The sequence below is a fragment of the Thrips palmi genome, unplaced genomic scaffold (genome assembly GCF_012932325.1).
Source record: "Thrips palmi isolate BJ-2018 unplaced genomic scaffold, TpBJ-2018v1 HiC_scaffold_6, whole genome shotgun sequence".
Lineage (NCBI taxonomy): Eukaryota > Metazoa > Arthropoda > Insecta > Thysanoptera > Thripidae > Thrips > Thrips palmi.
Window position 1 is genome coordinate 8,727,226 of NW_023144633.1, and position 22,653 is coordinate 8,749,878.

Consider the following 22,653-nt stretch of genomic DNA (forward strand, 5'->3'; position numbering starts at 1 on the left):
TCGAAGACTTCAGCAAATTCTTAAAGCGGCGGCCGCTTTTGCAGTAGTGTGGGAGGTGGAAGTAGCACAACGCGTGGCGCGTCGTCTGTTGCGCTTCCCCTTCTCTGCCGGGCAGCGGCGACTACTCACGTGACAGTGTGGCGCGCACGACTGAGCGTGAATGGCACGCAGCGTAGGGCGTTTGAAATGGGGCGAGCAAGTAAAGCTTTCATTGAAGCGTTCAACCACTAATCTATCGTTACGAGAAGGGCTTAAACTAAATAATAACAAAAACTCCACTAAAGAATAACCCATACAACAATGCAAAGCAAAAAAACAACAAAACTCTCCACACACATCAGAATAAAAGCTTTGAATTTGGCGATTGCAGTGCATGTGCAAACCTCCGTTAATGCGAATAAATCTTAGAAAAGAAGCAAGTCGAGGGAGATCTCCAAGACTATTGAAATAATGCACTCCTGTATCAAAAAGAGGAAGGAAAAAACAAACCCAATGGCTTCCTGGAAGGGAATCCTCGTCTGTGTTGGCAATAACAATGGCAGGGCGTCGAAGACGAGTCGTAGGTAGTCGATTCGCGGCAAAGACTCCAATAAAAGACTTGCGAGTGAGATTATGTCCTCGCAAAACGTTGGTTATAGTCGACGAATCCATGCTATGTAATCAGAATATTTCGTGCAGCGTCTATTTCTAATTCAGAGTCGTGTTCCAATAAAATAAGGGTCGTAAGAGCAGTGTCAAGTGGGTTCGCAAATGAAATTTCAATGCGAAGTTCTCCATTGAGTGGGAGACTTGTGTAAGATGTGTTCCCACTACAATCTCGAGAAAAATCTTTGCAGACCAAGAATGTACCGTGCGAGAACATGGTTGGGCTTATCATGGAGCTAGCGGGGCGTGAATCCGCACCAATTGCTGAAAATAAAGAGTGGTATGCTCTGTTCCACATCTTATCAGTAGAGTGAAAGTCTATGCCATCCAGTTTCACTTCAACAGAATTGACAAAAATGGAAATGCTAGTTACACTTTTGTGAACAAATGAAAAACAATTCCTTTGACGGTGGCCGTTAAAAGCAGTATTGTCAATCATAGCCATACACATGAATGAGGGAAGGCGTCCAGAGCAAACTGAATTCAAGGTAATATTTCGCGCACCAGGGGCTGTAGTAAACGTTTTACATTCCACTCGTTTCATGGGGTAGTGAGCATGACTTTGGGCGAGAACTCGAGCATGAGATAGCAATAGTGCTGGGGATAGGGCTACACTCTTACAGAATAAAGTAGCATCTGTTACGTGCAGTCTGATTCCGTTTGTAGCTTCCACACCCCACATGTAGAAAGCTTCAGGATTGAATGTAAACTTGAGTCTCAAGTCAAAACCATTCAATAAAAACAAAGGTTGGTCAAATAACCCACATCGCACACGTCCGTATAATTGACAGTGTTTACCTCCAGACAGTAAATTTTTTCGTGTAGCAAAGCCTTGGTTGGCATCATTTGGTTGATCATGAGCTTCAGGACTGTCTAAATAAAACATGGATGTAGTCAAGTGGGAGGTGGCTGCTTCTGACGAGTAGCTCAGAAGAGTCTCAATATAAGATTTGTAAGCAAAATGATCAACTTTGCACACACATTTCTCATTAAGAAAAATTTCAAGACAAGAGAAAAGACTAGAAATAAGATTGTTAACACAAGCCACATCCTGATCGAGCAGTGGTACCCCGCCATCCTCTGACCGCAAACAAACATTCAACTGTAGATATGTCTCACTGAGGTCACGATAAAATTCAGAATTACCCGTACTCACAAATTCCAATGTAGACAAGGGAAGAGTTATAGCATTCACAGGTTTGTGAGCAGTCACTGTATGCCCTAAAATATCATTTTGAACCTTGGGTTGAGAGAAAATGTTGAGTTGCGCAGGGATGACCGTTGATGACTCCATTTTTTTATGAAAAGATGTCGAAAGGGTGTGTCTGTGCAGTAGGGCGTCCGCGTCCCGTCTGAGAATCCTTTCGTTTGTGGCGCGCTTTTGTAGGTTGCTTTTTCACTTTTTTCTTGGATTTCTGCTTGTTCCGAGGTGCGGACTTACCTTTGGGATTGGTTATTTGTCCACGTCCAGTTAGAGTTTTCCGCACCCTACGCTTCAGATTACGACCCGCTTCCGCAAGACGTGTCACCGCCGCGTCGCGCACGTTGCGCAGCGTTACCGGACTACTTGCGTTCGTCATATCGTTGTAAAATCCATATCCTGCAGATGCTGCCTCCTCCCCCAATGCGCGTATCCCTTTTGCCAAAATAGGTGTGGCAACAGCACTGATGTAGCGTCCTGTAAGACCACAACACCCTCTACCGTTCTGATGAGTAAAGCTGGCTTCGTAGAGAGGGCCAATATTCGCGGCGCTGCCTCCCAACCCTGCCTGGACCTCAAAATACCGAGTGAGCGCGTCCTCCATTTTGAACTGAGCGTAAAGAGAAGGCGACGCTCGTATTTATGGGGAAACCTTTCGAAAATGCAAAACGACTATAGACGCGTGCTCCCCATCCGGAAAGGGAAAAAGTTTTCCATCTCTTGAGTGAAAGGATAGAGTCACAGTCGAAAAATTATATTTTTCAAGAGGCACATAGTGCACTTTTGAAAACTCGTGATGTCCGGTCGGGTGCAGGGGAGAAATGACTCTCAACAGACGAGCGGCCGTGTCCGAAACCAACACAGGTTGCGAGATGTCACTGTACAAATAAATATTCGAATGGGTCGTGTTTCTTGTCAAGGGTGGCAAAAAAACTTCGACGACTCCCACTTCGAAACGTGACTGGGGATCTGGAGGCTCTACACAGATGGGACGAGTTAATTGAGTAGTAAAGCATGCCATGGTATTTTCATTGAAAAATGACTTTGAACTATCACTGCTTAGCGTCAAAAACATGATTACAAATTATTTTAAATATCTGCGAGTGAACTTTCGGGGATCCAGCTGTCGAACTCCTTGTCGTAACCTTGCCAACGAACCAGCGCTTCTGGTTGGTGTCCCTTGCGACGACGCTTCTGTAAAACACGTTCAACTCGATAGACTGTCTCACCTGTGGGTTCGCTGACCTTTTGTAACTGAACAGGAATGAATCATTTAGAGATGGCTCAAGGGTTTACAACTTAGATGAGACGTGCACCTCCACTGTGCAAAATACAAGAAGACTTGTATCTCCCAGGGGCGTCAAACAAGTCCATCAAGTTAAGACTTCAGAGCGAGGCGTTTCAGTTACAACTTCTGTGATTATAGGGGCTCATGGAGTAGTTCTCCCTCCTGTGATGATTTTTCCTAGAAAGATATTTAAGAGTAATATGTTAATTAACGCATATCCAGGGACCTTAGGTTTAGCTAATGACAAAGGTTACAATACCAAAGAAACTTTTGTAGATATAATGAAACATTTTATAAAATGTACTAGGTCTTCCAAAGAAAATCCCACACTGCTTCTCCTTGATAATGTGGATACCCATTTTTCAACTGCAGTGTTAGATTTAGCCAAAGATAATGGAGTTGTAGTTTTTACTTTCCCACCGCTTTGTACACACAAGTTACAGCCTTTAGATGTAGGTTTTTTTGGGCCTTTTAAAAAATACTATGATAATGAAATTAGCTCATTCAGGCTTAGCAACCCTGCAATTTCTGTAACAATTTATCATGTAGCAGGTTTTGTGCGTGACGCCCTCAGCAAGGCAGCAATGCCCAACACCTTTATCCATAGCTTTGAAAAACTGAATTTCTCCGTTCAACAGAGACATCTTTCGGGGAAGTGATTTTATCATGGCCAAATGACCGAACAGCCCCCCCTTTCAGGCCCTGAAGAAGCAGTCACACCTGAAGTCATCACTGAAAATGCTGAAGCTATTGAAATGAAGTTCCCGAGAAAAAAAATGAGACTTTTTTTGGGGCCCCGAAGTATCAGGGGGTTCCCACATGCCACACCCCAAAATCCTCCAAAGAAGCCACGGCGAAAGGGAAAATGTATTGGGGGCCACTGACACCCCAGAGAAAACCGCTATCAGTGAAAAGAAAAAGAAGCAAAAGAAAAAAAAAAAGGCTGAGGAAAAGGGAAAAAAAAGAGAAAAAACCAAAGAAAACAAATCCAATGAAGGTAAGGGAAAAAATAAGAAGAAAAAAGGGAAAAAAAAGAAGAAGAAAAAACATCCAGAGTACTTGATTTTTGAACTATCTGATGAAGAGGCAATTGATGATCCGTGGGAAAAGGCGAAGCCTGCTCAAAGCCCAGCGCCTCCAGACACACCAAATTTCCCACTGAGGTGACTACGTTATTGTTAACTTCAAGGGTTTGGGAAAGAGTTGAAACATTGTGGGAGGAAAAATTATTAAAGACAAAGATGAGGATAACGATTTAGAGATATCGTATTTGAGAAAAGTAGTTGAGTCCAATCTACCAAACTTTGTACTGCCTAATATTCCTGACCTCAACCCCAGTTCACCTTAGTGATATATGTGCCATTTTGCCAAAAACCCCCGGTCCTGGTAAAACCAAAAGACGTCAACAGTCTTTCTTAACTTTAATTTTGACTTCAGCAAATTTACTTTTTGCTATTTTTAAATTGTTTGCTGTTTAATTATTGTTCCTAATTATGCTTTAAAAATCATAATTTAAAAAATTGTGATACAATGTGATTTAATTATGTAATAAATCAAAAACAAATAATTTATTCTCAAATTGGTCATTTTTTTTTAGTTTTACCTTTTTTTTCAAATTTCTACCCAGATTGCACTCTCATTTTTAAAATCAGTGATAACTTTGATCACATGGATGGAGAACTTCAGGTCGTCCGGAATCGCCCCATAGGTTGTCCGGATTCGCCCCGGGGCCCGGGGGGAATCCGGACAAGTGTAGGGTTGCACTAAACCCGCCTGTGGAGGCTACATTCTTCACTCAATTTTGCCTCCCTGAGGGATGACCGTTGATGACTCCATTTTTTATGAAAAGATGTCGAAAGGGTGTGTCTGTGCAGTAGGGCGTCCGCGTCCCGTCTGAGAATCCTTTCGTTTGTGGCGCGCTTTTGTAGGTTGCTTTTTCACTTTTTTCTTGGATTTCTGCTTGTTCCGAGGTGCGGACTTACCTTTGGGATTGGTTATTTGTCCACGTCCAGTTAGAGTTTTCCGCACCCTACGCTTCAGATTACGACCCGCTTCCGCAAGACGTGTCACCGCCGCGTCGCGCACGTTGCGCAGCGTTACCGGACTACTTGCGTTCGTCATATCGTTGTAAAATCCATATCCTGCAGCTGCTGCCTCCTCCCCCAATGCGCGTATCCCTTTTGCCAAAATAGGTGTGGCAACAGCACTGATGTAGCGTCCTGTAAGACCACAACACCCTCTACCGTTCTGATGAGTAAAGCTGGCTTCGTAGAGAGGGCCAATATTCGCGGCGCTGCCTCCCAACCCTGCCTGGACCTCAAAATACCGAGTGAGCGCGTCCTCCATTTTGAACTGAGCGTAAAGAGAAGGCGACGCTCGTATTTATGGGGAAACCTTTCGAAAATGCAAAACGACTATAGACGCGTGCTCCCCATCCGGAAAGGGAAAAAGTTTTCCATCTCTTGAGTGAAAGGATAGAGTCACAGTCGAAAAATTATATTTTTCAAGAGGCACATAGTGCACTTTTGAAAACTCGTGATGTCCGGTCGGGTGCAGGGGAGAAATGACTCTCAACAGACGAGCGGCCGTGTCCGAAACCAACACAGGTTGCGAGATGTCACTGTACAAATAAATATTCGAATGGGTCGTGTTTCTTGTCAAGGGTGGCAAAAAAACTTCGACGACTCCCACTTCGAAACGTGACTGGGGATCTGGAGGCTCTACACAGATGGGACGAGTTAATTGAGTAGTAAAGCATGCCATGGTATTTTCATTGAAAAATGACTTTGAACTATCACTGCTTAGCGTCAAAAACATGATTACAAATTATTTTAAATATCTGCGAGTGAACTTTCGGGGATCCAGCTGTCGAACTCCTTGTCGTAACCTTGCCAACGAACCAGCGCTTCTGGTTGGTGTCCTTTGCGACGACGCTTCTGTAAAACACGTTCAACTCGATAGACTGTCTCACCTGTGGGTTCGCTGACCTTTTGTAACTGGTCAGCGTAAAAATTTCCGTGTAAAATTGAACCGTTTTGATCAGCTAAAGTAAACATGTAAAATGGAGTAAATCGTGTCACGCCCACAACCTTATATACTTGTCTTGAGAAAGACGCCGTGTATCCCTTTTCCAATATACTTTTTACAAGGGAAATGCGAACAAAATCACCCACTCGTATGGAGTGCATGCGGCGAGTGGCAGCGGCGAGGCGCCGACTCGAGGGAGTGGTGGTGGCGACGGTGCTGGCGCGCCTCGTTGGGCTACTCTGCAAAAGATGAGGTGCCCTGTGACGTAGATAGTTTGTGGACCAGATTCGGAAAACGTCCGCCTCCGTCACGTCAGCAGGGCGCATCCCTGTAGCGCGGTGAACAGTGTGGTTGTAATTGAACGTAATTTGTTTGAGAGCTTCAAGCCAACGCCAAGAATTGACGTGTTCAAGATGCTTCCAAAGACGAGTCTTAAGTGTTCGATTCACAATTTCGCTCATTCGAGCGTGACCTTCGTTTTCAATTGTGCGAAGACGGACTCCAAACTTGTGAAGCATTTTTTGAACAGTTTTTGCTACAAATTCTTTTCCGTGGTCAACCTGTAATAGGCGAAAACTCTGACCAGTCTGTTTGAAATGATTTTCAAAAACAGATGACATTTCTGTGGCGTTCTTGGTTTTGAGAGGGTAGACCCACACAAAGCGTGACAAACAACACACCAGAGTCATGAAATAATTGAATCCATCGTTAAATTTGGCGAGTTTTCGCATGTCGTTCAAGTCTGCTTCATACACGTCGTGCAGGCCTCGTATATTGTAGAAATTGAGAGGAAACCTTTTACGAGCCGGCTTGTAGCGAGCGTACACGTCTTGATTAAAGAGCCACTCGCTCACTTCGTTGCGAGTGATGCCGTGAGCACGCGCCTTTCTAGTCAAATTTTGTGCAGAGGAAAAAGCGATTGGGGAATCGGAGAGATTATAATACAATTTTTTCAGAGTCGCGTCGACAAAAGCTCCACGTGAAGACGAGTTGACATCGTCGTCGTCAATGACAGGGTCCACCGAGGTATCGTCAGGATGATCATCGCGCGCTTCACCCAATGCACAGGCATGTTCGTCATGCTCGCCGAGTTGAGGTTGCAACCTGGACGCCTCGACCGCCTTGGTGGCCTTGCCACCGGCTGTACGCCGTCGTTGCGGCAATGGCCAGGTGTCCTCTGTCAGCGCTTTAAGCTGTCGGCGCGGTCTGTCCATCGCCGCAAGCAGCTCGCTGCCACAGGTGGCGGGGTGAGGCGTCGCTGCTAGCCGCGTCGTGGATACGGTTCCCCTCACGGCACACACCTCATCAAAGTTTCTTACTTCGAGTGCGTGGTTTCAATTGTAAAGGTGTCCACCTCACGTCGCGTCCGTATCGCAGGTGACGCACCTTTGGAGATGTAGATGACACTGTCGGTGAAGTGGCGATGTGAGTGTCATTTAAAGTGGGAATGGACTCGAGTCGAGCCTCTCCAGTCTGCTGTGGGTAAGGAGTCGAATGTAAAGCTTTTGAGAAGGAAGAATGCACACTTTCCCCACTCGAGTCATGATCATAGGGTTCCTTAAAAAGTGGACCCTCATCATGCCGGTCGAAGCGGTACAATCCTAAAGAGTGTGGTTGTGGTTGAGCAAAGGGCATCGACGTCAAAGTAGCATTTGAAGACGAGGGGCGACTTTTTTCATTTCCCGTTTGATTTTGGCTTGCCGTGCGTTCATTCACGATATCCAGTAAAATTTCTAGACTCAAATCTTTGTACGCGGCATCGTCATGGCTTCCTCTTTCCCCCTCCTCCCCCTCCTCCTCTTTTAGACCCAACGTACCTTCATCAAACGAATCAACATCATCATCATCATCTTCGTTGTCGTCACGTTTTGGAATGGACATGGCTCGAGGAATATGATCTTGTTGGTAATTGAAATCGGGATGCATATTATGATCCCATACAGGAACACCATGGAGAAAACGAGATCGAGGAGGAGATTGATAAGAAGAAGATGATGATGAAGAGGGTCCGTTACGTGAAGCAAAGGGCGGAGAGTGGGGAGCGAAGGGCGGAGAGCGAAGGGCGGAGAGCGAGGGGCGGGGAGCGAAGAGCGGAGAGCGAGGAGCGAAGGGCGGGGAGCGAAGGGCGGAGAGCGAGGGGTGGGGAGCGATGGGCGGGAAGTAGGAAGCGGAACGTTGAACGTGTACGTCAGGAGGAGAAAGAGAAAGGCGATCGGACACAGGATTTTTTTCTGATTTTAAAAGAGTGGGTTTTGTTTCTTCTTTTTCTTTCTCAATTTTGACTTTTCTATCTAGCATCTTATTTTTCTTGAGTGGAATCAGAGATTCTCCCTCTTGCTCTTGTTCTATTTCGTAAATGGGAATGTTCATATTTTGTTTATTCGCTTCTCTTTTTGCAGTGAGATACTTTTCTAAAAGAACTCGATACTCGTCCCAATTTTGGTGAATTTTTTCCTCATTTTGGTTTTGTTCGGATTTTTTTAAAGTAGATTCCATTTTGTTTTGCAAATTTTTTTTTATTTCGTCTGTTGCTTCATTTCGAAACCGAGAAAGTTGTTCTGGAGACAGGACCAACATTTTTCGTAACACACTTGCTGCCATTTTATTTGTTTCCTTCTTGTACAAAAAATGACTCTCTATTAATTTTTATTTCCACTCATAGAATGAGTGATTATTTTTCCTACAATCCCTCCCAATGCACTTGTTATCAGAGTTGAAAGGAATGCCCCAGTACCCCGCTGCACAAGATAGTTACGCTTTTTTTGGAGACACCTCGCTTGTCCGCAGTCGCCGCCACCGCTGCTGCTGCCTCCACCACCACCACCGCGACTGCGACCACCGCTGCTGCTGCCGTTGCCACCGGATCCCCGTTGACTCACTGAGGGACTCCGCTTCTTCTTTTTTCCGTTGCGCACAATGTAGGAGTTATCGCTGTACGCCAAGTGTCTCAGATGCGTCTTGTACCTCTCAAGGCTGCGACGAGACTGTTCGCTGATGACCACGTTCCGATTCAATATATTCAAAATTAAAGCGATGATGGAACGAATCAATCGATCGTCCGCGCTTTTCAGAATGGCTCTCTGCACTTTCGGGGCACTGTCTCGCAACACGAGCAAGTGAGGTTTGTACTTTGCCAAATCCATCAGAGACGAGTCCACACTCGCCATCGTCGTCTCCGTCATTTTTTCGGTTCACTGAAACAAAGTCTCTGCCTTGATTCCTTGCAAAGTAGCACCGCTCGCGTCATACTCTTCGATGGCTCGATCTGTGGCGTACACAATGAGGTGCGGATCCGTCGGCCAAATATTTGTGCGAAACCTTAGCGCTTCCGGTGTATTTGCATTTAAATCAATGACGAAATAACTGTACGGCCCGGACCAAGCGTCGGCCAGAGCACTGCAGAGAGACCGAACGTTTTCTGGGTACACCTGTCTGGCGAGGTGTTGGAACTGAGAACGATCCCGCACGTTACGAAGGAGAATAAAATATCGCGTGTTCAGACTAATTGTTCTTGCGTATTTACTCTGATGCAGCAAATTTTGAGAAAGTAAAATGACACTTATTTTGCGGTGTCTACTCCCTTTCGTGTACAAATCGGACACACTTGCGTCGCCCAAACACGAAGTCATAAGATCATCCAAGATCAAAAGCGTATTCTCTTTCAACACACCTGATTCCTCTGATGGCACTCCTCGATATGTCTTGATGGATGGATTTTCAATGACTTCTGTCGGCACCCCTCCTTCCTCTCCGTAACACCATACAATGTGTTGAATGCTTCCTTCCACTACCTCACTTAAATGTTTTAAAAGTTTAAGGACCCACTGAGTTTTACCACTTCCACTGGGAGCTGCCAAGCACGCCGAAAATGGATGCACAAATTGATACATTTTTTATGGATTGGCGTGGCTTACACTCCCTTTTATACCCCTCCGCGAGTCGCCTATCTCTGTTCTTGCTTCGCGGCGAGCCAATGCCTGTTGCCTTTGAGTTTTTTCTCCGCCGCGCGTTAAGGTCTCCAAAGACCCTAAAATACTTGTTCGACTTTGACGCTCTGCGAGCACCGAACGACTGCCTCAAACTCAATGCCCGTTGGCGAGGACATCAACTACTCTATCCTCTATCATTAGAAAAAACGCGAACCCATTTGCTCAAACGGTTCGTCCGTAAGGACGAGCGCAACATGACCGTTACGCTTGGAGCGGCTGTTTCCGAACAAAAGCGCTCTCTCGGACGTTGCCTTTTCGCTGCTAGGCGTCCCTCTCCACCCGAGCTGCCTGCGCAGTCAGCAGTTTTCGCTCGCTGCGCGGCTGGCGTGCGAGGTCGGTGCGTGCGTGCCTTATCGCTCTCACTCTCTCTCACACATATTCCCCTCATCGTGTTCGCACAGAAACGACACTTTCGGAGACGGGTTTTTAATGATGGCCGCTGCCATTGTTCCTCAGCGACATCTATCTGTCGAGCCATCAACTCGAGCCGGCTAGCGCCTTGCGAGACTGGACAGTGCTGCGCTCTCGCGGTTTTCGGACTCGACTACTGCGCGGATAGCTCGGTGGCGTGATTGCTCAAAGCTAGCATCTTGTGAGTGTTTCAGAGAGGTTAGTGGCTCTCTGAGGCGAACTAAATTTTTCTTACGTTTTTTATACTTTTTTTAATGTTTGGGGGAAAAAGACGACAGATGGCATGAATGTTGTTCTCTTTTTTCATCAAATTATTTATAATATTTTATATTTTTTTATTTTTGCATTTCACTAACCCCCATTACAAGTAACGCACGACTCTCTTCAGCGGGTGTGGGAATAGTTGTTCATTGACAAGTTAATGACAAACACATCGTTTCCTATTTTACGCGTTATTTATTTCAAATGAAATCTTTTTCATTTTTTCTTAATCGTAGTATTACAGTTTTCCTTAAACATAGTATTTTAACAGTATTTTAACAGTATTTTAACAGTATTTCTTAAACATAGTATTTAATCACTTGGAAGCTCCTCCCCATCTGGCCCTGTGGTGGAGTCCGCCGGGGCCACCGTAACCACCCGGGTGGGGACATATGTCGCCCAAATGGGTACGGTGGTCCTGACGGGCATCGGAGCCCTGATGGGGAGGATGGGCGGCGTTTCGTCTCTGGGAATTATAGATATGCTTGTCCCCATAGGTCCGAATCGGGATCTTATCGCACCATTCGCAACAGGAACAGCTGTAACATTTTGTTCATCACTTAAATACCCTTCGACAGTCTATTACGTCCATTTGTGTAATCTTGTTACACATTAACACTCACACATATAGCACACCCCCTCCTGTTGATGTTGGAGTGTGATGTTGATGGTGTTAAATATTCCACCGCAACGCCCGCACTCCACGGGATGAGCAATGTTTATCCCCTCTTTTAAAATAAAACACAAAAACACCCTATTAGATTCACATGGATGCAGGGAAGACACAGAAGAAAACAGAGACCGACATTGGCATGCACATCCCACTGCCTCGGGAGTCTTTGGCTCGCCGTCGAGCGCCGTCGAAGCCATCGACTCGGCTCGGCTCCCGGACAGGCTCGACTGCTCGACTCTGACCAGCCGCTAACCCGAGGCCAAGGAGCCGAACACGCGGGCAGTTTGGGACCATGCACACATCATCGAGCAACATTCGGACGGATACCGAAACCAGTCTCTGGAAGGATGGTGACTGATGAATGGTACTCACGGATTTGCCGATGTTCCTGCATGTGACTGCGCGCCGCATCTACGCTCCACAATCCGATACGACAACGGACGCACTTAAATCTAGGATAGCTCATTCTCGCTGCGCGCTGGGACACAACTGAAGACCATCGAACCATCGATGTTCCGCATCGGCGGACGCCGGCGCCTAGAGCGAGAATTGCATACGAAGCTCCTGGATCTTGTGTCAACATGCGCCTCTGTCGGGCCACAACACGATCGCGCAGAGAGGCGGAAACCAAAGCAGCATAGGTTTTTCATACTTCCTTCGTTGTTTCAAGAAAAAGACTACAAATAACATGACTGTTTTCAAGTGCTACTCAAAAAAGTACAACCGTTACACATGGGCGCCTTCACTGAGATTCGACCCTCCGTCTTCCACAATCGAACTCACAATGATTACTGATTAACCCCCTTGTCTAACGCTTGTACTTGCCTCCTCCCACATCTCTACACCATCACTTGCTTGGAAAACCCATAAGGACAATAAGACAGAGACACAAGAAGAAACGGAAGGCGCGCGCGCGCGCCCCCCCGTGAAAGTAGGCACCCAACCTCATCCCCCAACCCACCCCCAGCACCCCCATTTTCCCTCCCTGCGCCGGGAACCTAGGCAACCCATGCGACACCACGCGCCCCTGGAGACTCCACTAGCGCCACCACTCCGCCGAGCCCCCCGAGCGCCGGGAGGGTAGGCCACCCATCCGAGCCCCTCGAGCGCCGGGAGGGTAGGCCACCCAACCGAGCCCCCCCGAGCGCCGGGAGGGTAGGCCACCCAACCGACACCACCTGTCCCAATACCGGCACCACTCGAGTCACCACTCCGCGCCGCACCACTGCACCACTGGCACCACTGGCACCACTGTCCCAATACCGGTGTTTTCTTCTCTCTGACAGTTTCATGTTGAGCATTATCAAAATCACTTTCTAGTGGCACCGACTGTACATAATCGTCAAAGTCTGGCAAGGTCTGGGTCTCACTATTGGAGGGGTGTGATTCTACTTCAACTGTCACAGGCTTGTGGAATTTTTGAAGATGACTTAAAAAAGAGTTTACGTTGGAATAGCAGGAATTACAACCTCGATGTGGGCAAGGCACATTTTTGAGACCATTTGCTATGTGACTACAAATATGTTTTGTCAAATCTTTCTTGCAGTTCACCTGCTGGCGACAATGGGACACAGTACACACATACTTTCCTGATGAATCTGTAGCATACACAGTGCTTGTAGACTTCTTCTTTACAGAAACTTTGTGGTGTCGAATGAGATGCATGCGCAAGGAAGCTTCTGCTGGGAAGACTTCTTTGCAATCATCTATGCCACAAGGAAAGAACTTGGTAATGTGACGATGATGAGGCAGATGGTTTACGTAGCCCATAAAAGTAGAATATGGAGAAGAGCAGTAGCGGCACCTGAGTTGTATTGAGCCTGTTGAAAAACAAACAAAGTTAAAGAAAAAGTTAGACAATCCACCAAACAGCAAGAACATTAGAATAAAATACTACACTTTACATACCCATTGTGACATGTGAGGAGACAATCAAGTTGATTTAATGAAGATGCCTCCAACTGTGCTTGAACAAATAGCCATCCAGTTGCAGTTGCGCCAGTTGAGTGGATGACGTTGTACCTGTGGTTGAACGGATAGAAACAAATTAACTAAATAAACAAAGAGGAAGGTGGCAAGAATAGTGAAATGGAAGACTGAATATTACATACCAATTGAGAAATGTGTAGGCTGCAGATGATGATGTTGATTTGATAAAGCACGCAGTGGGGCTGATGTAAACAGCTCCTGCAGTCGGATAAATGAATCTGAAAGAAGGAACGCGCCAATTAATGGACAAGCCCTGGCCCACATAAAGAATTACATAAGAAAATGACAAGACAACTTCAATGAGAACTGATGATTAACGCTTACCATTCCCACAACCATTTTCCCCCAACATAACAAGGGCGACATAACCAAATCTTGAGCCTAGGCAGGTATGCATTATCGTTACTATTTCATTTCATTCGCAGTCAATGACACAGCCCAGCACACTTGTAGGTCATTCTCGAGACGGACATTATGTCTTCAACAATCTAAATTTGACACAGTTTCGAATTGCCACTTGGAAGGCATTTCGTGAATTACGTCCGCATGTGAGAACGTGCGATCAAATGGAGAGAGAGAGAAAAAAAAACACATCTTTCGGAGGGGCGAAGGGAAGGGGAAGGGGGAAGGGGTTAGAGGCGGCTTTGTGATTGGGTGCGGCTGGCGACGACCGTCCAGCGGGAAGAAGGTAGACATTCAAAACGCGCGCCGAATCGCCCTCCGTTGGATTGTTATTTTTAACATCCGATCGCAAAGTTCAGAACATTGGTTTGGGAAAATGCGATCGTATACTAAATTTACTACCACACATTCGTAATTTTAAGAACATGTATTGAAAATTAAGAAATAATATCATTTTTCACAACATTGTTATGAAAATTACAATGTTATGAAAATTCACAACCATGTTCGCAAAATTGCAATTAATTCTGTTATGAAATTTACGAACTTTTTTAACAGTGTAGCTGTATCGTTGTCCTACTTGCAAAAGGAAGACAACTTTTAAAACACAGGCAGGCTTCAAAAAACACATGCTGGACAAACATCAAGTAGCTCTCTCTGACAACGATGCAGAGCGGCATAACACACAAGGTGTCACTGCATCTACTTCTACTGGTGCCCAACAGCAACTCGCTTCATCCAAAGCCACTAAGGTAGGAGTGTGGCTATAATATTAACATTTCTGCTGTATCTGTTTGTTTTGGTTTTTAACTGTAAAATTTATTTCAGGTGTATAAATGCCCTGAGTGTGATTCAGAGCTTGGAAGCAAACGTACCTTTCTCAATCACCGTGCCTCTCATCGAATACAAGGTACAATTTATTTTTTCTTTTTGATGCTGGAATTTTTTTATTAACCCATTAAGTTTAGACTTACAATATTAAAATAATTGCAGAAGCCAACAAGAAAAAGCCAACTGCTGCAGAAGTAAAAGAAGAAGCTTTAAATCCTATAATGGATAAAGTAATAGAAGAGATATTAGCTGAACCAGCTTATGATGAATCCAAAGCAAATATTTTAAAAGAGTTCCACAACAAGAAAAATACAGAAGAATGGAAAGCCTTTGTATATGAAATAAGTGACAACATATGCAGCTATGTTTGTGCAAGAAAACAATCTAAGCTTCTTCCTATGAACCAATACGAAGTGGCACAGTCTAAATTAAATGAATTCTTCAATTCTGAAAGTTTCCTACTACAAGAAAAATTTCTTGCTGTGTGTCCCAATGCTAGAAAGTTATATGTCAACAGACTTATATTTCGGATTTCTACAAAGATGTTGGCGCACATCCAGATTTGGGTGGTGAGAAAGATGAGTTCCACCACAGAGCCACCATCAGTTTATGATACAACCATGAGTGAAACTGAAGAAAAAAACTTTTCAACGAACTTGGGAATTTTTTTGAGAAAAAGGTTTAAAAAGCACAGAGGATCACGTGACACTTACTGTGCTTGCATCAAAGAAACATTTGTTGAAGGAGAACATCCTATAAGTACATATGATTTCCTGAATGAGAAAAATTGGTTTTCTGGACAAGAGAAATGCATTGTTCCCAGTGACCGAGCTAGTGATTTTTTCAAGAGGATTGAAGTTTCTTTGAGGTCATCAGATCAAACAACAACTGCTGATGATCTAATAGGGATGGTTTTTGAACAATCCTATCTTTTAGATCATTGGTTTTACTTGACCAATTCATACCTTTCTGAGGCAGATTCTCTTCTGTTCATGAGAGATCTGCTCCATCAGTATCTGAAGTCATCAAGAAATTATGAAGAAAGGAGAAGAAACAGAGATGAAGAAAACACCATCCAAGCAAATGCAGCTGCCCTGAGAACCCATTTGCATCATAACTTTGCTGAGAAAGATGACTGTCATGAAAGTGTGGATTGATTTTTGATTGATTTTTTGTGTGTTGAAATGAATATTTTGTTTCAAGACTGTTTAATTTTCCTTTATTATACATAATCTGTAAACTCCACCGTATGGTTCTACATCTGTATCAAAATATTAGCTTTATATTTTTGTACACAAAAAAACATCTTGGTGTCTGTACAGGGCTTGCCCTCGGACTATATGTATTATTAAGATAAAATAATTCAATAACAAAATACATTGCAGTTTACAAAGCAAGAATAATCTTTGTTTTATTTATAGTGATACATTGTTCAATAACAAACTTAATTATCATTTACAAAGCTATTGTAAAAAAGAAGACTTCTACTTTGCCTGTCATTCTTGTGACTTTCTTGACACTTTTCTTGAAGGAAGGGGACTTGAATCTACTTCGATTTCACCCTTACGTTTCTCACCTTGCACATTTCCTTTGGAAGAAGTTGAAGTTGAGGCAACATGGCCTTGAGCGACTAAACTTAGCCGAGAATCTAAAACATTCTTCACGAGTGGATTATTCCCATCTCCTTGCTTTCTTCTTAACTTTGCAAAATATTGTTCGGCTGGATCTTGATTAAACACTCTAGCTCCTACACAGGGTGCTCCAACTTGAAGCATGTATCGAATAGCAGATGTAATACTTTTGATGGTGATTTGTAAGGCACCCAGAGCTTGATGGCTAATAATCATTTTGTTACGATCCGCCTCGGTATATTCTCCAGGCCTTTCAGTGACTTCACTTTTCCAATCCTCAAAGTAATTTAGTACATCTTTCTCCAGGAAAGAAAGCCTACTGTCATTTTCATCAAAGAATGGCTCTTTGTCTTGATTGGTAGTATCTTCTGATGGTTCTATTCTTGTATTAACACAATCAAAAAATCTGTTCATTAGACGAATGAATTTGACCAACTCCTTCGTCTGATACTTTGACATACTCGGGTGGCTTGACAAATCTTCAATTGCCTTTGCAGTAGAATTGCTCAAGATCTGAGTCGCATAAATTACAGTCATGACACTGAAACTTGACAGTTTGATATGGTCTTTCTTCAATTTATGCCCTGTATGCTTCCAATTCTTTGTAATTTCATACACTTCCTCTAATACCTTCCAGGACAAGTGTTCCCCATTCTTCCACAATTTTCTTGATTTCCTGTGACTAAACGAGTTAGCTAAGGCATTTCTGATAGTTTTTAACAAGTGAGGGGGATCAATGATAAAAAAGAGAGGACGATGATCTTCAGTTGCTAAGTTCTTGGTGCAATAAGTATAAGCAGAACTTTTATCCAGAGATTCATGCATCATGGCAAACTTCCTGTTAACTGACGCACCATCAAAAGATAATGTTAACACCTTTAATCCAGCCTCTTCTAGATGGTATATAACATCCCAAGTACGATCATATAGTTGGTGTGCAGCAAGATCATCTGTGGTAAATATAGCAACAACATCTTTTACATCACTTGTAATGCCTCGAGCCACATAAACTAACACCTTTTTGGCAAGTCTTGGTCTGTACGTCCTCATAGTGAGCTCTTGCTGTATTTTAGCAATTTCTTCATCAACGCCACTTAAATTGGTATAACCAATGAGTTTGCCAGTAGAGCGATGAGTTACAATCCCAGTTTTAATATTCATTTCATCGAACATTAAGTTTATGTATGAAAAGTGATCTTCAGAGCCACATTTTTCTGCTTTCTGCTTTATCATTAGCAACAGCTCTTTTTGACAGCCCTCTTGTGCTTCAACAAAATGACTATAGTCGTATAGTCTTCTTTTTGAAGGTAGAATCAAGATTTTAGTAGTATCAAAAAATTGACATGTATTTGGGGACAAAGAATGAAGATGAAGCGCTATGCGGATAAGCATTGGGTTCCATCGTATACCCCTTTTGTCATCCTTTCCGATTGCGTCCATCTGTGAGATCCAAAATGTTCTCTGAATGTCCGTCATTTTATGTTGGTTTGCCAGCAACAATGCAACCAATTCATCCTTCATTGCTTCATCTAATTTGATGGTGAGTGAATCGACTCTTTTTTGAAGCCTGTCAGCTCTCTTCTTCTCTTGTTTGGCCATTTTTTTATACTTGTCTTTCTTCACTTTTATCCCAGCTTTGGAAAGGTCTTTGTCTCTAGCAGAGAACGGATCTCCTTTCTCCTTGTCTTTTCTCTTCTGCTCCCTTTCTAATTTTTTCAAAAGGTGGCGGCAGGACATTGATCAGATCTCTTGGTGGCGTTCATTAAAACAGAGCAGGACTTACTTCTGAAATAGGGTGATTCAAATGATTCACTATAGTCCAGATATCCTGTTTCAAAGTCCCAAATCTCGGTATGAGTGTGGATACCAGAGCACACAGCAGCAGTAGCAACTTTAGATAACAAACTAAGGAGAAAATCAGATAAGTCACCAATATTTTGTACATCAACGCCTCTTCGGTCTTGTAAAATTGCGCTCTGTCCACTTAAAGGAACTCCATGAATGAAGACACTGAATTTTTTGGAATTGTTACTGAAGATAATGCTTCGTTCTACCGATGGGTTACTGCTTTGGCTGATGGTATAGAGCCTCATTGTTTCGCCCCAAAGATCTGCATGCCAATCATCAGGAACCAGAAGCTTCATGTTATTCAATAATGAGTGCATAAAATCCTGAAGAATTAAAAGAAATGCATAATGATAAAAAATGATAAAATTTGATTAACTGATGGAGTTTAGATTAAGTTGTAGCTTACACTGCTTTCTGTTGTCTTGGGTGTTGGGTTCTCAGGTGTTTGGCCATCCTTTGATTGAGTTTGTTCATCTTCCGCTCCTCCTTGAGTGGTAAGGGGTATTGAAATGCACGCATTTTTCATTTTCATACCGGCCCAACCGGAAAATTGTTTTTTCATCTATTTAATGAGCCTACGCCAAAACTGAGACCGGTCGAACAGGACGTAGGGGTCGCCAATGTTTTTTTAAGGTTCAATTTCGACACTGTTTCGCTGAATTCCGAGAATTTTCGTGTTGTGGGTTCCCAGATCGACCGGACTAGACCGAGCACCCCGGACTCGTTTTTGTCTCTTTCTACTTGGTGCGGGGAGTAAAATGAGAGCTCGTAGGGTCCGATCGGACATGTTTGGGAAAATTAGTAACGTTGTTTCGGTGAAAAAAATGCCTTTTTTAGCGTTTTAAAAGTTTGGAATTTTTTATCTGTTTTGTGTCTGCACCAAACGAATCGTCCTGAACGTCATATTATAGAAAAAAGTCTCAGCTTTCGAATGCCGTATCGGGAAATGCTCTACGACCTTTCGTTAAGGAGATACAGGCGTTAAACGAATAACATGTCACTCAAAATGTCAATTTAATTAGTGATTTTTATCAGTGGAGTGCTTCCTTTTTCATTGCTACCTTAACAGTTTGTAAAGATTTCGCATACTTTGAGCCTGGGCGTCAGCAACTGCGATAGCGAGGAGGCGGGGGTGGGGATCGAGGCGCGGTGGACGTGCACACTGTTGGTAGGTCGGCCCAGGCGGCACAGGTGAGACTGCAGTGGTGGGGGAAGGCAGCCAGTGGTGGGGGGAATGCTGGCTTCTCGGTAGCACACGTGCTGCGTCTCGCTCCGGTCCGGCCCGCCGCGCGCGCGCTTCGTTCAGTGTCAGCTGACAGTGTAGGCGTTGTCAGACGGGCCAGTCGTTTTGACGTCAAGACACACAACGCCTACACTGTCAGCTGACACTGAACGAAGCGCGCGCGCGGCGGGCCGGACCGGAGCGAGACGCAGCACGTGTGCTACCGAAGCTATATCCAATTTAGACTTACGCCTGCGAGAGCGCAAGCGTGAGAGCGCGAGAGCGTTCGCCTGAGCGAGGAATCGGAGGAGTGGGGGAAGAGTTCCCCTCCAAACTCTTCCCCCACTCCTCCGATTCCTCGCTCAGACGAACGCTCTCGCGCTCTCACGCTTTCGCTATCTCGCAGGCGTAGTCTTAATTGGATAGCTCGAGAAGCCAGCATCCTCCCCACCAATGGCTGCCTTCCCCCACCACTGCAGTCTCACCTGTGCCACCTGGGCCGACCTACCTACAGTGTGCACGTCCACCGCGCCTCGATCCCCACCCCCGCCTCCTCGCTATCGCAGTTGCTGACGCCCAGGCTCAAAGTATGCGAAATCTTTACAAACTGTTAAGGTAGCAATGAAAAAGGAAGCACTCCACTGATAAAAATCACTAATTAAATTGACATTTTGAGTGACATGTTATTCGTTTAACGCCTGTATCTCCTTAACGAAAGGTCGTAGAGCATTTCCCGATACGGCATTCGAAAGCTGAGACTTTTTTCTATAATATGACGTTCAGGACGATTCGTTTGGTGCAGACACAAAACAGATAAAAAATTCCAAACTTTTAAAACGCTAAAAAAAGGCATTTTTTTCACCGAAACAACGTTACTAATTTTCCCAAACATGTCCGATCGGACCCTACGAGCTCTCATTTTACTCCCCGCACCAAGTAGAAAGAGACAAAAACGAGTCCGGGGTGCTCGGTCTAGTCCGGTCGATCTGGGAACCCACAACACGAAAATTCTCGGAATTCAGCGAAACAGTGTCGAAATTGAACCTTAAAAAAACATTGGCGACCCCTACGTCCTGTTCGACCGGTCTCAGTTTTGGCGTAGGCTCATTAAATAGATGAAAAAACAATTTTCCGGTTGGGCCGGTATGAAAATGAAAAAAGCGTGCATTTCAATACCCCTTATTGAGTGGGATCTGGACTGGTAGTTTCTTCCAACTAAAAGAGAAAAGTAAGAACATTAATTCATAGTAGTCCTTTTTATGAAAGTCATAAGTGTAAGCTACTCACATTAGTGCTCAGGTTTGACTCAACTGATGTTTCACTGCTATCACTTGATTGACTTAATACAAATTCTTCTGAATCAGAACTTCCTGTGACATCTACTTCAGAATCCTCCTCCTCTTCTTCATCAGAATCAGAATAACTACCAACCTACAATAAATGCGACAAAATTACAGCACACTTTTGTATGACTAACGGTTTTACTAAACTTGAAAAGATTGCAAAGCTTACTTGTCTTCTGGAATATTTCCTTTGATATTGCAACTTTGCCCTCTTCTTTCGCATTTTTCTTTTCTTTTTCCTTTTCTAGAGATGATTAAGAAATAAAATATAATTAGTTACACCAAACTACAACTGAAACAATCAAACTCATAACACATCAAATAGTTACCTCTTCTAAGTCTGTTTCATTCACCGTCCATTCAGATGCTGTTGTTTCTGATACATAGTCAGACTCAGAGCAGAGATGTGGATCATTTACTGACTTCTGGCATTGTTTCTGAAAGCAAAATCCATGTTGAAATATTGTTTCAAACAGAAATATATTCAGTCACACCATTTAGACCTTGTAATTTTATCTTATCATTCTCTGTCACAAAATCTTTTGCATGTCCATTCAAATCAAAGTGTTTTGAAGTTGAATGCGCAGAGCTCTTTCTTTACCCCGCAACAAAACAAAAAAGAATTAGTAAGATCAAGGTAAGTGTTCGGACTTCAATCAAAATAAATAGTTTAAGTTTTCAGATGTCAGGTGGAACAAAAAGTGCTACATGACATGTGTTTAAAGTAGATAAAATGTTTATACATAGAGTAGATGTTTAACTCAAAACATGGGATCAAAGGTACTAAAGATTCCGGGTCACAAAAAAAAAATGGTTCACTTACATGTCTACGATCGGCATCTGAAGTTGGTAATGAAGTGTCCGAGTCTGTAACTACAGCTCCACTGTCAGAAACACTTGATTCTCCTGATGCATCCTGTCAACAAAAACAATACACAAAAATAAGAACATTTGTGCACTCCAAAAATCACAAATAGACACCCACTTGGGTGTCAGGAGAAGCAGACTAAAAGAAACTGATGTAAAATTATCTTGATGGAATTGGACTGTGAGACATTAAAAGAGACTAAGCCGATATAAATAAGACAACTTGGCAAGGTAAAAAGTAACAACGAACCTGGCCACCCTTAACCTTGCTGCCTTTGGGACGCCGCCCAATCAGTCTTTGCTGGCCTCTGCCCCTTCTCCGTCTCTGTTAAATCAGTCGTGCTATTGATACACGTCTAAAGAATAAATACAACTGCACGAACAATAAATACAACCACACTAACCTCCTGAGGAGAATCCATCCTTTCAAATTCAACCTAATGCAATGCCCATGCCCAATCGTCGAACTGTGAAAAGTAAACAAAACTGCGCCGAGCGGTGAATTTGCCATAGTCTGTCCCGGCTTCCGGTACAGACGACACAGGCCGATGACGCTTTAAACGGTGTTTGACGCTACAGTATTTTAGAATTCATATTGAACAATTTGGGGTTATTTTCGTGCAAAAACCTTTAAACAAAATGCACGACGGCATGTTTGAAGATTTGTTCTCAGGAACTCACGTGTGTCTGGACGGGTCGGATTTCTCACATTAGTAGAGACCGCACTGTAAAAAATCCCGGGGGAAAATTTACGCATTTGGACCGGGCAACGCTTGGTCCACCATCAAGCGGTAGTTATTTCTCATATAATGTATAGGTAAATAGATCAGTACATGACGTAAGAAATTTCTCCACGCATTTCTTGTGAAATTTACGCACATGGACTGAGGGTGTATCTTTCCCGAGCCACAGGGGTAAATTTCTACCGACCCAAAATAACTCACGCCACAGGGGTAAAATTACCCCGCTGGCTTGCGCCAGTGGCTAAAACCATGTTAGGGTGACTAAACCTTGCCCACGTTATT

At 43.9% G+C, this 22,653-nt stretch overlaps 2 protein-coding genes across 2 annotated transcripts; both read right to left on the minus strand.

The window, feature by feature from the left end:
• Nucleotides 1–16,213: 16,213 nt before the first annotated feature.
• LOC117652036 lies at nucleotides 16,214–17,947 on the minus strand. The gene has a single exon (XM_034396669.1). It carries the CDS (start codon nucleotides 17,945–17,947, stop codon nucleotides 16,214–16,216), a length of 1,734 nt encoding a protein of 577 aa, XP_034252560.1.
• LOC117651876 lies at nucleotides 17,920–22,115 on the minus strand. The gene is made up of 9 exons (XM_034396414.1): nucleotides 22,033–22,115; nucleotides 21,879–21,953; nucleotides 21,585–21,677; nucleotides 21,091–21,198; nucleotides 20,931–21,005; nucleotides 20,706–20,849; nucleotides 20,609–20,633; nucleotides 18,603–18,691; nucleotides 17,920–18,519 (listed from the first exon to the last, which is right to left on the minus strand). The coding sequence occupies exons 1-9, from the start codon at nucleotides 22,048–22,050 to the stop codon at nucleotides 18,064–18,066; spliced, it is 1,083 nt and encodes a 360-aa protein (XP_034252305.1). The 5' UTR covers nucleotides 22,051–22,115; the 3' UTR covers nucleotides 17,920–18,063.
• Nucleotides 22,116–22,653: the final 538 nt, after the last annotated feature.

Bases quoted from the DNA above. Each gene is read 5' to 3' on its own strand.
- LOC117652036 (XM_034396669.1), bottom strand. From the start codon at position 17,947: ATGGCCAAACAAGAGAAGAAGAGAGCTGACAGGCTTCAAAAAAGAGTC.
- LOC117651876 (XM_034396414.1), bottom strand. The intron at 20,850-20,930 runs GTAAGCTTTGCA...CATTTATTGTAG, and splicing joins GGAAATATTCCAGAAGACAA to GTTGGTAGTTATTCTGATTC. The intron at 20,634-20,705 runs GTGAGTAGCTTA...TTTCTCTTTTAG, and splicing joins AGTCAAACCTGAGCACTAAT to TTGGAAGAAACTACCAGTCC.